Source organism: Palaemon carinicauda, chromosome 24 (assembly GCF_036898095.1).
Source record: "Palaemon carinicauda isolate YSFRI2023 chromosome 24, ASM3689809v2, whole genome shotgun sequence".
Lineage (NCBI taxonomy): Eukaryota > Metazoa > Arthropoda > Malacostraca > Decapoda > Palaemonidae > Palaemon > Palaemon carinicauda.
The window spans coordinates 4,324,823-4,339,061 of NC_090748.1; the positions used below are offsets into that span (position 1 = coordinate 4,324,823).

The 14,239-nt window shown below is 42.9% G+C and overlaps 1 protein-coding gene across 8 annotated transcripts in view; it reads right to left on the minus strand.

Moving 5' to 3' along the window:
• The window catches only part of LOC137618049 (sorting nexin-2-like), an 80,318-nt gene extending 66,317 nt beyond the window's left edge, over positions 1-14,001 (minus strand). For 5 of the 8 annotated variants that reach the window (XM_068347989.1, XM_068347987.1, XM_068347985.1 and 2 more), the window contains exon 1: positions 13,842-14,001. In XM_068347989.1, the coding sequence (XP_068204090.1) occupies positions 13,842-13,937 (96 nt within the window). In that variant the 5' untranslated portion in view covers positions 13,938-14,001. Of the gene's footprint in view, positions 1-1,487; positions 1,651-13,841 lie in introns of those variants that run through there. The other 3 variants (XM_068347986.1, XM_068347990.1, XM_068347988.1) reach the window with 3 other exon arrangements.
• Between the last annotated feature and the right edge of the window lie 238 nt (positions 14,002-14,239).

Sequence of the window (14,239 nt, forward strand, 5' to 3'; positions counted from 1 at the left end):
CGCTTCTGTATTTAGCCAACAAGTGAAAGCAATGAGTTTTAGTACTAGCGTACTGTATGGTTTGTCAGCATCACATGGATGAATTAAAAGAATAATTCAATATCCTATTGCAAGTTATAACTATTTTCTTTCAAAACTTTCTAACTACCTTGGTACATTTGTGTTGTTTTCAATTGAAAGACCAACTGACATAGGCAAACAAAGAAAGCAAGGCTTAATATCAAATAAACTATATAACTGCAGGACAGAAAAAACAAAGACATGAGGTCAAGAAAACCAAAGTATGAGAAACTGGAAAAAAAAAAACTCGAAATAAATATCCCAGATTTACATATTTCCACAGCCAATATTATCATCATTATCATTCGCTATGCTACAACCCTAGTTGGAAAAGCAGGATGCTATAAGCCCAGGGGCTCCAACAGGGAAAATAGCTCAGTGAGGAAAGGAAACGAAGAAAAATAAAATATTCTAGGAAGAGCAACAGCACGAAAATAAATATATCCTACATAAACTACAAAAACTCCGACAAAACAAGAGGAAGAGAATCAAGACCGAAGAGTGTGCCCGAGTGCACCCTCAAGCAAGAGAACTCTAACCCATGACAGTGGAAGACCATGGTACAGAGGCTATGGCACTACCCAAGATTAGAAAACAAGAGTTTGATTTTGGAGTGTCCTCCTAGAAGAGCTGCTTACCTTAGCCATAAGAGTATAGCAGCTTGACAGGTGTTATGTGAGATCCCCTGAGAACAGGAGCAACTCTCTTCTTAAGAGCAACTTTTGAGAGCAGAAAAAATTCTCTACGAGTAACAGAGTGACTCCAAATGTGCCTCCAGAGGAGATAGAGAAACTACCTGGTGGTGGAGAAATCTAAATACCCTAACATTAGAAGAGAGATTTGGGCAAGGTCATTGGTTGCATAAATTCACTTGAAGTTAATTCTATCAACCAGGAAACAAAATTAGACCTTGATAGAAATGATACTCAGAATGAAAAGAAAACTTGTGTCTTATACATGAAGGATCAATTGTTTTTTTTAATTTAGCATTACGATACAAGATTTGAAACCTCATCAATACGACTTGGTAACTAGGATATCAAAAATATACATTCAATACGAGATACAATTTCTCATAAATGAACAAAAGTATTGGACAGTTCATAATCTTGATTGAATTAAATACAAAAATACTGTAAATATATTTCGCTGAGAACTTTTATTTACTGGCATACAGTATGGTAACCAGGAACAAAGGTGATCAATGAGTTGACATTAAACTAAATTTCTTCAAAACTGTACATGTATGAAACAAACTTGCAACTAAGTATAAGTATCAAGATAAAAACAGGTATTAAACAGTATGCTTGAGCAATTACTGCTGAAAGATATCCACAGCTACAATTCAGTACCCATCATCTTGAAATACAAAACTTCATAATACACAAGTAAAATGTAGAGAAGGCAGTTATCAACACCATGAATACCTTCTTTTATACAGAGAGAACTTTTCTCTACTTTGTAGTTTTCTTCTTTTATACACCGAGAACTTTTCTCTACTTTGTAGATTTCTTCTTTTATACACCAGGAACTTTTCTCTACTCTGTAGATTTCTTATCTTTCAAACAAAAGTTTGAATTCACTCACTATAGAGGATAAAGTACACTAATTCAACTACTGTACAAGACAATTATAAAAGTAAATTCAATAGTTTTCTTTAAAGAATGGGACTTTTAATGTTATCTAATCAGGGGCGTCTATACTGGCGTACTACTGATAATCTGATGCATGTGAAGATAAATGAAGTGAACAGCTTCCGTGTAACTTTTGGGAATTTATGAATTAAAAAATATAGTGATCAGAAGAATATATATAAAAACCTACTTCACTTATCCTCCTCTACAACAAAACCATTTTCCTCTTGGTAAGAGTAGAAGAGACTCTTTAGCTATGGTAAGCAGCTCTTCTAGGAGAAGAACACTCCAAAATCAAACCATTGTTCTCTAGTCTTGGGTAGTGCCATGGCCACTGTACTATGGTCTTCCACTGACTTGGGTTAGAGTTTTCTTGCTTGAGGGTACACTCAGCCACACTATTCACTCTTATTTCTTTTCCTCTTGTTTTGTTAAAGATTTTATACTTTATATAGTGAGATACCTATTTCAATGTTGTTACTGTTCTTAAAATTTTATTTTTATTAATAAAATAAATTTTTGAATATACTTACCCAGTGATCATATAAGCTGTCAGCTCTGCTGCCCGACAGAAAAACCTAAGGACAAAATACGCCAGCGATCGCTATACAGGTGGGGGTGTACATCAACAGCGCCATCTGTCGAGCAGGTACTCAAGTACTCCATGTCAACACAGAACCAATTTTCTCCTCGGTCCACTGGGTCTCTATTGGGGAGGAAGGGAGGGTCCTTTAATATATGATCACCGGGTAAGTATATTCAAAAATTTATTTTATTAATAAAAATAACATTTTTCAATATTAAACTTAGCCGGTGATCATATAAGCTGATTCACACCCAGGGGGGTGGGTAGAGACCAGCATTACATGTTGACATTATTAAGAGCTAAGTATTTTGTATTCCATTTTAGCAGTTATTCAAAATAACAAACATAAAATAAATAAGTACCTGGTAAGGAAGTCGACTTGAACAATTACTCTGCCTTTTTAAGTACGTCTTCCTTACTGAGCCTCGCGATCCTCATAGGATGCTGTGCGACTCCTAGGAGCTGAAGTATCAAGGGTTGCAACCCATACTAAAGGACCTCATCAAAACCTCTAATCTAGGCACTTCTCAAGAAAAGAATTTGACCACCCGCCAAATCAACCAGGATGCGAAAGGCTTCTTAGCCTTCCGGACAACCCAAAAACAACAATAAAAAACATTTCAAGAGAAAGATTAAAAAGGTTATGGAATTAGGGGAATGTAGTGGTTGAGCCCTCACCCACTACTGCACTCGCTGCTACGAATGGTCCCAGGGTGTAGCAGTTCTCGTAAAGAGACTGGACATCTTTAAGATAAAAAGACGCGAACACTGACTTGCTTCTCCAATAGGTTGCGTCCATTATACTCTGCAGAGATCTGTTTTGTTTGAAGGCCACTGAAGTTGCGACAGATCTAACTTCATGTGTCCTTACCTTCAGCAAAGCATGGTCTTCCTCATTCAGATGGGAATGAGCTTCTCGTATCAACAGTCTAATATAATAGGAAACTGCATTCTTCGACATAGGTAAAGAAGGTTTCTTAATAGCACACCATAAAGCTTCTGACTGTCCTCGTAAAGGTTTACTGTAGTTCGTTTTAAATAGAACTTAAGAGCTCTAACAGGGCACAAGACTCTTTCTAGTTCATTTCCAACCAAATTAGAAAGGCTTGGAATATCGAACGATTTCGGCCAAGGACGAGAAGGTAGTTCGTTTTTGGCTAGAAAACCAAGCTGCAAAGAACATGTAGCCGTTTCAGATGAAAATCCGATGTTCTTGCTGAAGGCGTGTATCTCACTGACTCTTTTAGCTGTAGCTAAGCAGACGAGGAAAAGTGTCTTTAAAGTGAGATCTTTAAAGGAGGCTGATTGTAGCGGCTCGAACCTTTCTGACATAAGGAATCTTAGTACCACGTCTAAATTCCAACCTGGTGTGGCCAAACGACGCTCCTTCGAGGTCTCAAAAGACTTAAGGAGGTCCTGTAGATCTTTGTTGTTGGAAAGATCTAAGCCTCTGTGACGGAAGACTGCTGCCAACATGCTTCTGTAACCCTTGATCGTGGGAGCTGAAAGAGATCTTTCCTTCCTCAGATATAAAAGGAAGTCAGCTATTTGAGTTACAGAGGTACTGGTTGAGGATACTGATACTGACTTGCACCAGCTTCGGAAGACTTCCCACTTCGACTGGTAGACTCTAAGAGTGGATGTCCTCCTTGCTCTAGCAATCGCCCTGGCTGCCTCCTTCGAAAAGCCTCTAGCTCTTGAGAGTCTTTCGATAGTCTGAAGGCAGTCAGACGAAGAGCGTGGAGGCTTGGGTGTACCTTCTTTACGTGTGGCTGACGTAGAAGGTCCATTCTTAGCGGAAGTGTTCTGGGAACGTCCACTAGCCATTGCAGTACCTCGGTGAACCATTCTCTCGCGGGCCAGAGGGGAGCAACCAACGTCAACCTTGTCCCTTCGTGAGAGGTGAACTTCTGCAGTACTCTGTTGACACTCTTGAACGGGGGGAATGCATAAAGGTTTAGATGGGACCAATCCAGAAGAAAGGCATCTATATGAACTGCTGCTGGGTCCGGGATCGGCGCGCAATAAATTGGGAGCCTCTTGGTCATCGAGGTTGCAAATAGATCTATGGTAGGTTGGCCCCACAAGGCCCATAGTCTCTTGCATACATTCATGTGAAGGGTCCATTCTGTTGGGATGATTTGACCCTTCCGGCTGAGGCGGTCTGCCATGACATTCATATTGCCTTGAATGAACCTCGTTACTAGAGACAGGTTTAGATCTCTTGACCAGGTGAGGAGGTCCCTTGCGATCTCGTATAACGTCATCGAATGAGTCCCTCCTTGCTTGGAGATGTACGCCAAAGCTGTGGTGTTGTCGGAGTTCACCTCCACCACCTTGCCTAGAAGGAGGGACTTGAAGCTTCTCAAGGCCAGATGAACTGCCAGTAGCTCCTTGCAGTTGATATGTAACGTTCTTTGATCCGCGTTCCACGTGCCCGAGCATTCCCGACCGTCTAATGTCGCACCCCAGCCCGTGTCCGATGCGTCCGAGAAGAGAACGTGGTTGGGGGTCTGAACAGCCAGTGGCAGACCCTCTCTGAGGTGAATGTTGTCCTTCCACCAAGTCAGTGAAGACTTCATCTTCTCGGAAATAGGGATCGAGACCGCTTCTAGCGTCTTGTCCTTTCTCCAGTGAACAGCTAGGTGAAATTGAAGGGGTCGGAGGTGCAGTCTCCCTAACGCAATGAACTGGTCCAGTGATGAAAGCGTCCCTATCAGACTCATCCACTGTCTGACTGAACATCGGTCCTTCTTTAGCATGTTCTGGATGCATTCTTGGGCTTGACTGATTCTGGGGGCCGACGGAAAAGCCCGAAAAGCTTGACTCTGAATCTCCATTCCTAGGTACACTATAGTTTGGGATGGGACGAGTTGGGACTTTTCCATATTGACCAGGAGACCCAATTCCTTGGTCAGATCCAGAGTCCACTTTAGATTCTCCAGACAGCGACGACTTGACGAAGCTCTTAGAAGCCAGTCGTCCAAATAGAGGGAGGCTCTGATGTCTGCTAAATGCAGGAATTTGGCAATATTCCTCATCAGTTTCGTAAAAACAAGAGGCGCCGTGCTTAGGCCAAAGCACAGGGCTTGAAATTGGTATACAACCTTCCCGTAAACGAACCTTAGAAAAGGTTGGGAATCTGGGTGGATGGGGACGTGAAAGTAAGCGTCCTTGAGGTCTAAAGAGACCATCCAGTCTTCCTTCCTGACCGATGCTAGAACCGACTTTGTCGTCTCCATGGTGAACGTCTGCTTTGTGACAAAGACATTCAGAGCACTGACGTCTAGCACCGGTCTCCACCCTCCTGTCTTCTTCACGACTAAGAAGAGACGGTTGTAGAAGCCCGGGGATTGATGGTCCCGGACTTTGACTACCGCTCCCTTTTGTAGTAAGAGAGACACCTCTTGCTGCAAAGCTAGTCTCTTGTCCTCCTCTCTGTACCTGGGAGAGAGGTCGATGGGAGTTGTTGCTAGAGGGGGCTTGCGCAAGAATGGAATCTTGTACCCCTCTCTGAGTAACTTCACAGATTGTGCGTCTGCGCCCCTGTTCTCCCAGGCCTGCCAGTAGTTCTTGAGCCTGGCTCCCACTGCTGTCTGAAGAAGGTGGCAGTCAGACTCTGCCTCTAAAGGACTTGGAACCTTTCTTCTTGCTCCCGCGTTGACCTTCGGCACGAGCACCTCCTCTGCTGGAGGCTCTGCCACGAAAGGGCGGAATGAACCTTGACGCTGGAGTATCCATCCTGGGTCTAGACACGGAGGGCAAAGGGGTGGCTTTGCGTGCGGATGACGCAACCAGGTCATGTGTGTCTTTTTGAATCAAGGAGGCAGCAATCTCCTTGATCAACTCCTCAGGGAAGAGGCACTTCGAGAGAGAAGCAAACATAAGCTCCGATCTTTGACATGGGGTTACTCCAGCTGACAAGAAGGAGCAAAGGTGTTCCCGTTTCTTGAGGACCCCGGAAACGAAAGAAGCCGCAAGCTCACTAGAACCATCCCGTAATGCTTTGTCCATGCAGGACATTATGAGCATGGAAGTTTCCTTGTCAGAAGGGGAGGTCTTCCTGCTCAACGCTCCCAAACACCAGTCCAAAAAGTTAAAAACTTCGAACGCTCTGAATACTCCTTTCATCAGATGGTCTAAATCCGAAGGAGTCCAACAAATCTTGGAGCGTCTCATGGCCAGCCTGCGGGGAGAGTCTACAAGACTTGAGAAGTCGCCCTGGGCAGAGGCAGGAACTCCCAAGCCGAGAACTTCTCCCGTGGCATACCAGACGCTAGATCTGGAAGCAAGCTTGGCAGGGGGAAAAATGAAAGCTGTCTTCCCAAGTTGCTTCTTGGACTGCAACCAATCTCCCAGTACTCTTAAAGCTCTCTTGGACGAGCGGGCGAGGACGAGCTCCGTAAAGGCAGGAGCGGATGACTGCGCGCCTAAAGCGAACTCAGAGGGAGGAGAGCGTGGTGCTGCAGACACAAACTGATCAGGATATAAATCCTTGAACAGTGCAAGCACTTTCCTAAAGTCCAAGGAGGGAGGCGTGGTCTTGGGTTCGTCGATGTCCGTGTGCGGGTCGTCAAGATGTGCAGCGTCGTCATCATCAGAGAGTCCATCGTCTGAATGTTGAGGAGGAAGCGGCAAAGGAGTAGGAATCAGCTGGTCGGCTGAGTCCGGCAGCACGGGTGCATGCGTGACTGCACTGGACGCAACGTCATGGAACTGTTGGTCAGTCTGTGAGCTGGCAACAACCATAGCTGTGTGGGGAAGCAAAGCTTCTACTCCTGACTGTCTAGTCTGCTGCGGGCGAGTAGCGGTAACCACAGTGGGTTGCGGAGGTTGACGCGCAGCGTCAAAACAAAGCAACTTAACTCCACCCTCCTGTTGTTGTGGTAACTCGCGAACGTCAACGGAGGGTTCCGTGCGTCTGTGAACGTCAACGTGCGGCTGGCAGGGTACACTGCGCATGGGTGGTGTGACTCTCACAGTTGGAGTGCGGGAGAAGGTAGCCTCAGCGTCTGCTGGACGCACATCCGTGGTTGGTTGTAGGCTAACGGGTGCAGCGTCAACCTTCTCCGCACGATACTCCTGCATAAAAGATGCTAACTGTGTCTGCATAGACTGTAGCAAAGACCACTTAGGGTCTACAGCAGCAGGTGCGGCAACAGACGGTGTTACTGCCTGTTGCGGTACCACTTTGCCTCTCTTAGGAGGTGTGCAGTCATCGGAAGACTGCACCGAGTCCGAACTGACCCAGTGGCTACACCTGGGCCGTTGGACTTGCGCGGAAGGGACCTTGCGTTTGAGAGGCCGTGAGACCTTGGTCCATCGTTTCTGGCGTGAAACCTCTTCCGCAGACGAGGAATGAACGGGCTCTCTCGTCTTCTTGTGGGTGGGGCGATCTTGGCAAGATACGTCCGAAACCACGGAGGGAACGTCTGTCCGCTGATTAAAGCCTGTCGAACCCTTTGGTCGTACGACATTGCTTCTCCCCTGGGCTTGGGAGCTTGCAAGAGGTCCCGGACTGGGAGGACGACAGGCACGAACAGACGCACCCTCAAGCGCAACACTAACACTTTTCACAGCACTACCACTCACTTCACTTCCCACTGCACTCTTACCCTTCAACTCCCTGACGTCTGCCATGAGTTGGTTGCGGTCACTCGCTAATGACTCGACTCTCTCACCCAGAGCCTGGATGGCACGCATCATATCTGCCATCGAAGGTTGTTGAGTGCTAGAAGGGGGATCAGGAGTAACCACTACAGGGGAAGGAATAGGTTGTGGGGCATGGGGAGAGGAAAAATCAACTGAGCGAGATGAACTCCTCCTGACTCTATCTCTCTCTAGCCTACGTGAATATTTAAGGAATTCGACAAAATCGAATTCCGAAAGCCCAACGCATTCCTCACACCGATCTTCCCATTGACAGGATTTACCCCGACAATTGGAATAAATGGTGTGAGGATCGATAGAGGCCTTCGGAAGACGCCTAAAACAGTCCCTAGCACTACACTTCCTGTATTTAGGGACTTGAGAAGGGTCAGCCATCTTGAATTAGTCAAAGGGGAAATTCAAAATCTATCCAAGTCGTCAACAAATAATCCAAAATTCAATCAAAGAATGCAAGGAAGTATTGAAGATAACCTCTGCAAAGCGAAAGCTAAAAACCAGAAATGAGTACTTCACCAAAATCTGTGAAAATCAATCCAGTAAGCAACAGCGTATTTAGTAGGTCTTGCCAGTGGCACGACAGAGAGAAAATTGGTTCTGTGTTGACATGGAGTACTTGAGTACCTGCTCGACAGATGGCGCTGTTGATGTACACCCCCACCTGTATAGCGATCGCTGGCGTATTTTGTCCTTAGGTTTTTCTGTCGGGCAGCAGAGCTGACAGCTTATATGATCACCGGCTAAGTTTAATATTGAAAAATATTTTATCTTTAGCAATAATAATAACACGGCACAATGAAGAGTGTATCGATGAGATTTCAATAAACACTGTTATTCTAATGTAACAGAACTACCTTTAGTAATACTTAAACCCCCCACACAAATTGGTTTTAATAATTTGCTTTACACTTTCAAAGTGAAGGCTTCACACTGAAAGAAAAATTGAACTCATATTATAAAATTTTTTATTTCTATATCCACCCAGTATTCATGTCGCTTCTCTGTCATCGCGTTTACAATTATCGGTCGTTTACGTTGCTAACGGTAAAAATCCGAGACCTTTATTAAGAACGTAACAACAGCTGTTAAACTTCCGAGGTAAATAATGGTTGGCTGTTAGGTAGGTGGCATGCCCCACCCACCCGACAGGTAAAGCAAACCTCACTTTGCATGTGTTTGGCCAATACGCAGCATGGTTAAAATTACGTTATCCCTCCAACAGTAGAATTAAAAGATGACCTTTAATCCACTGGAGGGTGGAATTGTTTCAATTTTGTATTGGTGGTCAATTTAGACTATCAGGCCTGCCATTTATTCTTACAGTGAAAATGTATCGCACTTTTAAGATCTTTATAAGGAATACTTATGGGGGATGTGTTACATAGCCCAGAAGCATCCTTAGCTACTCATTCATTCCCATCCACCCCAACTTGGGCAGGATCCCAACAGAAGCAAACACTGATATTCTTCCTAGACTGCATATTTTGTTTAAATGTGCACGAGGAAGGTCATCTAAGCCTTCCAAGGTACAGGTTAGGCTCATGATCAAGAGGAAATATGACGCTTCAGAAACATTGTGGAAGATTAATTTTTGCTTTATTTTATATTTTTTGTTGTTTGCAAAATATGAGAGAGAGAGAGAGAGAGAGAGAGAGAGAGAGAGAGAGAGAGAGAGAGAGAGAGAGAGAGAGAGAGAGAGAGATTTCTCCAAGGCAGGCATTTGGAAGCGTCCCCTACGAGAACCATGTCTACGGCATTTAATTATTGTGACGTCATCTTCTGCAGATGAGGTGTCACACCTGATAAATGTTCTTGTTTTTCCAAATAACTTGTAGCATTAAGAACTATCAACTTCCAAGGTGTTTACTTGAAAAGAGTAAACACAAAAGGTTTCAACCAACTTTGTCTGGCCAAAGTTGTGGTTGTGAACACAGCTGAAGCAATTTGACCAACCTCAATGCATTGTAATGGGGAGTTCTGGGACAAATCCAGAGAACTCGTTAGAGGAGAGCGGTGCTGAGGATAGGCCTGCCTCCGCACGGGGGGGAAATACCAGTCTTGACTCTGGGATTACGCTCACTAGAACGGGGGAGGATATTTTAGATGTCTTGATAGGAGATACCTCCAAAAGCAAAAAGAGCCATATAGAGCTCACCACTCAAAACAGTAGCAGGAGGCGAGGGAGATCTATGCATTTCTGAATGATCAAGGACCAAGAAGACTGGGACTGGATCCAGCAAGGAGCACAGTGGCCATAGCCAAGGGTTCTGGCGCAAGCATTGACTCGGGAGCACCAGGCACTTGTTCAATGCTAGGTGATAATACAGAACATTTATAAAATCATGATCAGCAACAGGGTAAAAATCATTTGAGGAACGTGATATAAATTATAGGTAATTATGACACTTCAATAGTGACCCATGGGGATGGTGTGAGCAATACATCTATGTACTGCTTGCCAGAACAGATGACCTTTGAGATTATGTTTATTCGCAAGCGAATTGAGCCACGGCACAGCAGAAACCATCCGAGGGATCTGATATGAACTACGGGTAATTATAATACTGTACTGTACAGTACTCTAATTCCCCGCTATTAATTGAACCATATATCTCTAACTGGTTATGCAAATCACACTTGTTTAGTATTTTCCCAAATACACTTTGGTTTCCAACTGGGATCCCCATTATAGTTTCATTAAAGGTGGTAGAAAAACTCAAGCGGGTTGTTTGTCTCAATATTGAAGGTCAGATTTGGATAAAACAAAACAGTGAGTAGCAAAAATGCATGGCTCATGTCTTTGACTAGAAATTAAAGTATCATACAGTATAATTACCATAATAATTAATTTGTCCGAGAATAGACTCATTGTCCTTGGGACGAGTTGTACGGTGACCAAAAGCAGAGTTTTATCTGGGCCAACCTGTCCAGTTACCATCACATGAATCTATAGATATTTCATTTCATTCAGAATGCCATACACAAAAAAACGAACTTCGTACATTTCACAATGATTTTACTCGCTCTTTTTACTGTGAAAATTTTGTTTATCTTTGTCAGAAATATGATAAAAAGGTGGTTTTACGATTTACAAAATATTATGATTTAGCGTTACTGTGCCAACAGTGAAGACGGTTGGGAGGCTAAGGATATGACAGTCTAAGGAGAGGGGCGTAGCCCAAACCCCATTAGGTAACTAGATAAGGATATGGCTCCTAGGTTAGGTTAAGTGGGGAACCTTATGTTAGGTGGTGCTCTTGCATTAGTTTCCATTTTATAACGAGGCTTTTCAGTCATAACTTTTAGAATTTTAAACCATCTAAAATATGAAAAATATGGATTTACTCCATGTATCTGCATTAGAACAATTCAAAGTATATATAAATATACAAAGTATGCTTTTTATTTCCTTCATTAGGAATATTAGACTACAGTAAATATTTACCCACATTTATTTAACGACATGGTCTGTCCCGACCAACTACACAATGGCTCCCATCCCGGTATTTAAGAGCAGTGCAAGGGTAAAGATCTACCTATTTCAAATCAAGCCGCCCATCCACTACAGTCAATATTTGGTGAGAAGTTAATAAACGTGGCGAGACTGTCATAGCAGAAATCTCGGCCTCCTTGCATTACATGAACCTATACTTCCAAATCTATCACAGCAAATCGCACCAGTAACCTGAACAGATAATTTACGATACTGTAATTTCTAGCAAGACTAGAATTTTCTACAGTATAAGAAATGGACGCGTGCTAGCTAGTTTGGCATTTTTTCTTTGATTAGTGGAGCTGCAGAATAATAACTTGCATAGCATATCGATAGATTAAATTGTGAAGTTAAGTCTGTTTGGGGGGCTGATGGCAAGTTATTGTGCATGTGTTGCTTGCATTCGCTTTTGCCAGCTGTTCTCTTTTTTTGTATGACAATCATTACCTAGCCTTTTTTAAGCAATAACGAGCTTCCAAATATTTAAGCACAAGTTCTATAACAGCCTTTATTTCTCACCTCCCCTTCAATTCCACCATGCCTGCCATCAAATAAAGATGTTTCCAATAACAGAGAAACAGTGACGTAACGTTCGTTTAGCGGGACACGGCAAAACAAAAACCATTTGAGATGATACGAATTATACATTATTATGGTAACTTAATTTCCAGACACTTACACGAAGCATAATTTTTTTCGGGGTGCATGTATGATAGCGGCCATCTGTATGATATTATTATTATTATTATTAAATGCTAAGCTACAACCCTAGTTGGAAAAGCAGGATGCTATAAGCCCAGGGGCCCCAACAGGGAAAATAGCTCAGTGAGGAAAGGAAACAAGGAAAAATAAAATATTTTAAGAATAGTAACAACATTAAAATAAATATTTCCTATATAAACGATAAAAACTTCAACAAAACAAGAGAAAGAGAAACTAGATAGAACAGTGTGCCTGAGTGTACCCTCAAGCAAGAGAACTCTAACACAAGACAGTGGAAGGCCATGGTACAGAGGCTATAGCACTACCCAAGACTAGAGAACAATGGTTTGATTTTGGAGTGTCCTTCTCCTAGAAGAGCTGCTTACCATAGCTAAAGAGTCTCTTCTACCCTTACCAAGAGGAAAGTAGCCACTGAACAATTACATTGCCGTAGTTAACCCCTTGGGTGAAGAAGAATTGTTTAGTAATCTCAGTGTTGTCAGGTGTATGAGGACAGAGGAGAATCTGTAAAGAATAGGCCAGACTAATCGGTGTCTGTGTAGGCAAGGGGAAAGAACCGTAACCAGAGAGAAGGATCCAATATGGTACTGTCTGGCCAGTCAAAGGACCCCCTAACTCTCTAGCGGTAGTATCTCAACGGGCGGCTGGTGCCCTGGCCAACCTACTACCTATAATTAAAATACCAAATTAAAATACGACAGTCGAAGGAGGATCACGAGGGGTGTTAGCCCCAGTTAGGTAAGTAGGTAAGGACACAGCTTGTAGGTTCAGAAGGAAGGAAAAGGGAGCCTTTGTATAACAGCGGCCAGTTCCTCCAGCATGCATAAAAAATGGACACTAACTAACCTAACCTTCCCTCCCCTAACAGGCCGTGTCCTTACATACTTATCTAACGGGTTGGGGGGGGGGGGAATAACGGCCCCCTGCGACCAGCTTATACTGCCGTATTCTTAGTCAGCCATCATCATAAATAAATGTGGCCGCTATCATACATACACCACGAACCATGTATTTTTTCGGGGTGTATGTATAATACCGGCCAGCTCTATGTATGATGACGGCCAACTTAAAATAGAGCAGTGGGGTTGCCGGGGAGGGGGAGCCCACGTTTGGTAAGTAGGTAAGGACACGGCTTATAGGTTAGGTTAGATGATCATTTTTTTATGCAAACAGGAGGAACTGGCCAGCGATATACTTTAAAACTTTACCATACATTGATAAATTTACCACAAAGGCTCCATTTATTCAATGGGTAATCTTGAGATTATTATGCATTTCTGACCATCCTTATTACTACAAATCCCTCTTTTATAGCCTTAGCCCACCCAAAACCCAAGTTTCATAGTGATCCCCAACGTATTTTTATAGGGGGTGGTAGGGAAACTCACGAAAGGTTGGTCTGCCCCAAATGGATAAAACACAAAGTAACGAGTAGGAAAAATAAACGGTTCGTGTAGCTGGCTAGTAATCTAACAATTAAAGTAAAATATATTTACCAGCTAAACATCCTAGCAACCAGAAGGAGAGGTTCTGACCTACCCAAGATATTTGTCGAACCGGTTAAATAAGAACTCGAACTACGATTCAACCACAAGCTACTTCCTAGGGAAGGCTATTTTCCCAAGAATCTCTTATTCATATGAAATATTAAGTACATGTGGGAAGGTAATGATCATACCTGAACTGCTGAGGTGAAAAGATCGTCATTATCATCGTCCTTGTGGGAATCATCGTCGTCGTTAAAGAGAGGGGGTGGTTCCCTAGAATCTGCCATCTTGACGTTACCTTCTCAATTGCTCATATCCTCCCCTCCTAACAATAATAAACGAGTACGATTACACAGTTCCACATCTTGATGCGATTTATACGATCAAATAACTTGAACTAATATGAAAAATATAAAATATGATACGTTTCTATTTAAATTTAATATATAAATAAATTATTTAATTTAAATTTCATAATAAAACTTGTATTATACAATTATACATTTACATATATGAAAATTAACATCTGCGATTGCAACTTAAGAACTTTGTTGCTAAACTTATGAAATTCCATAGCACCCTTAAAATA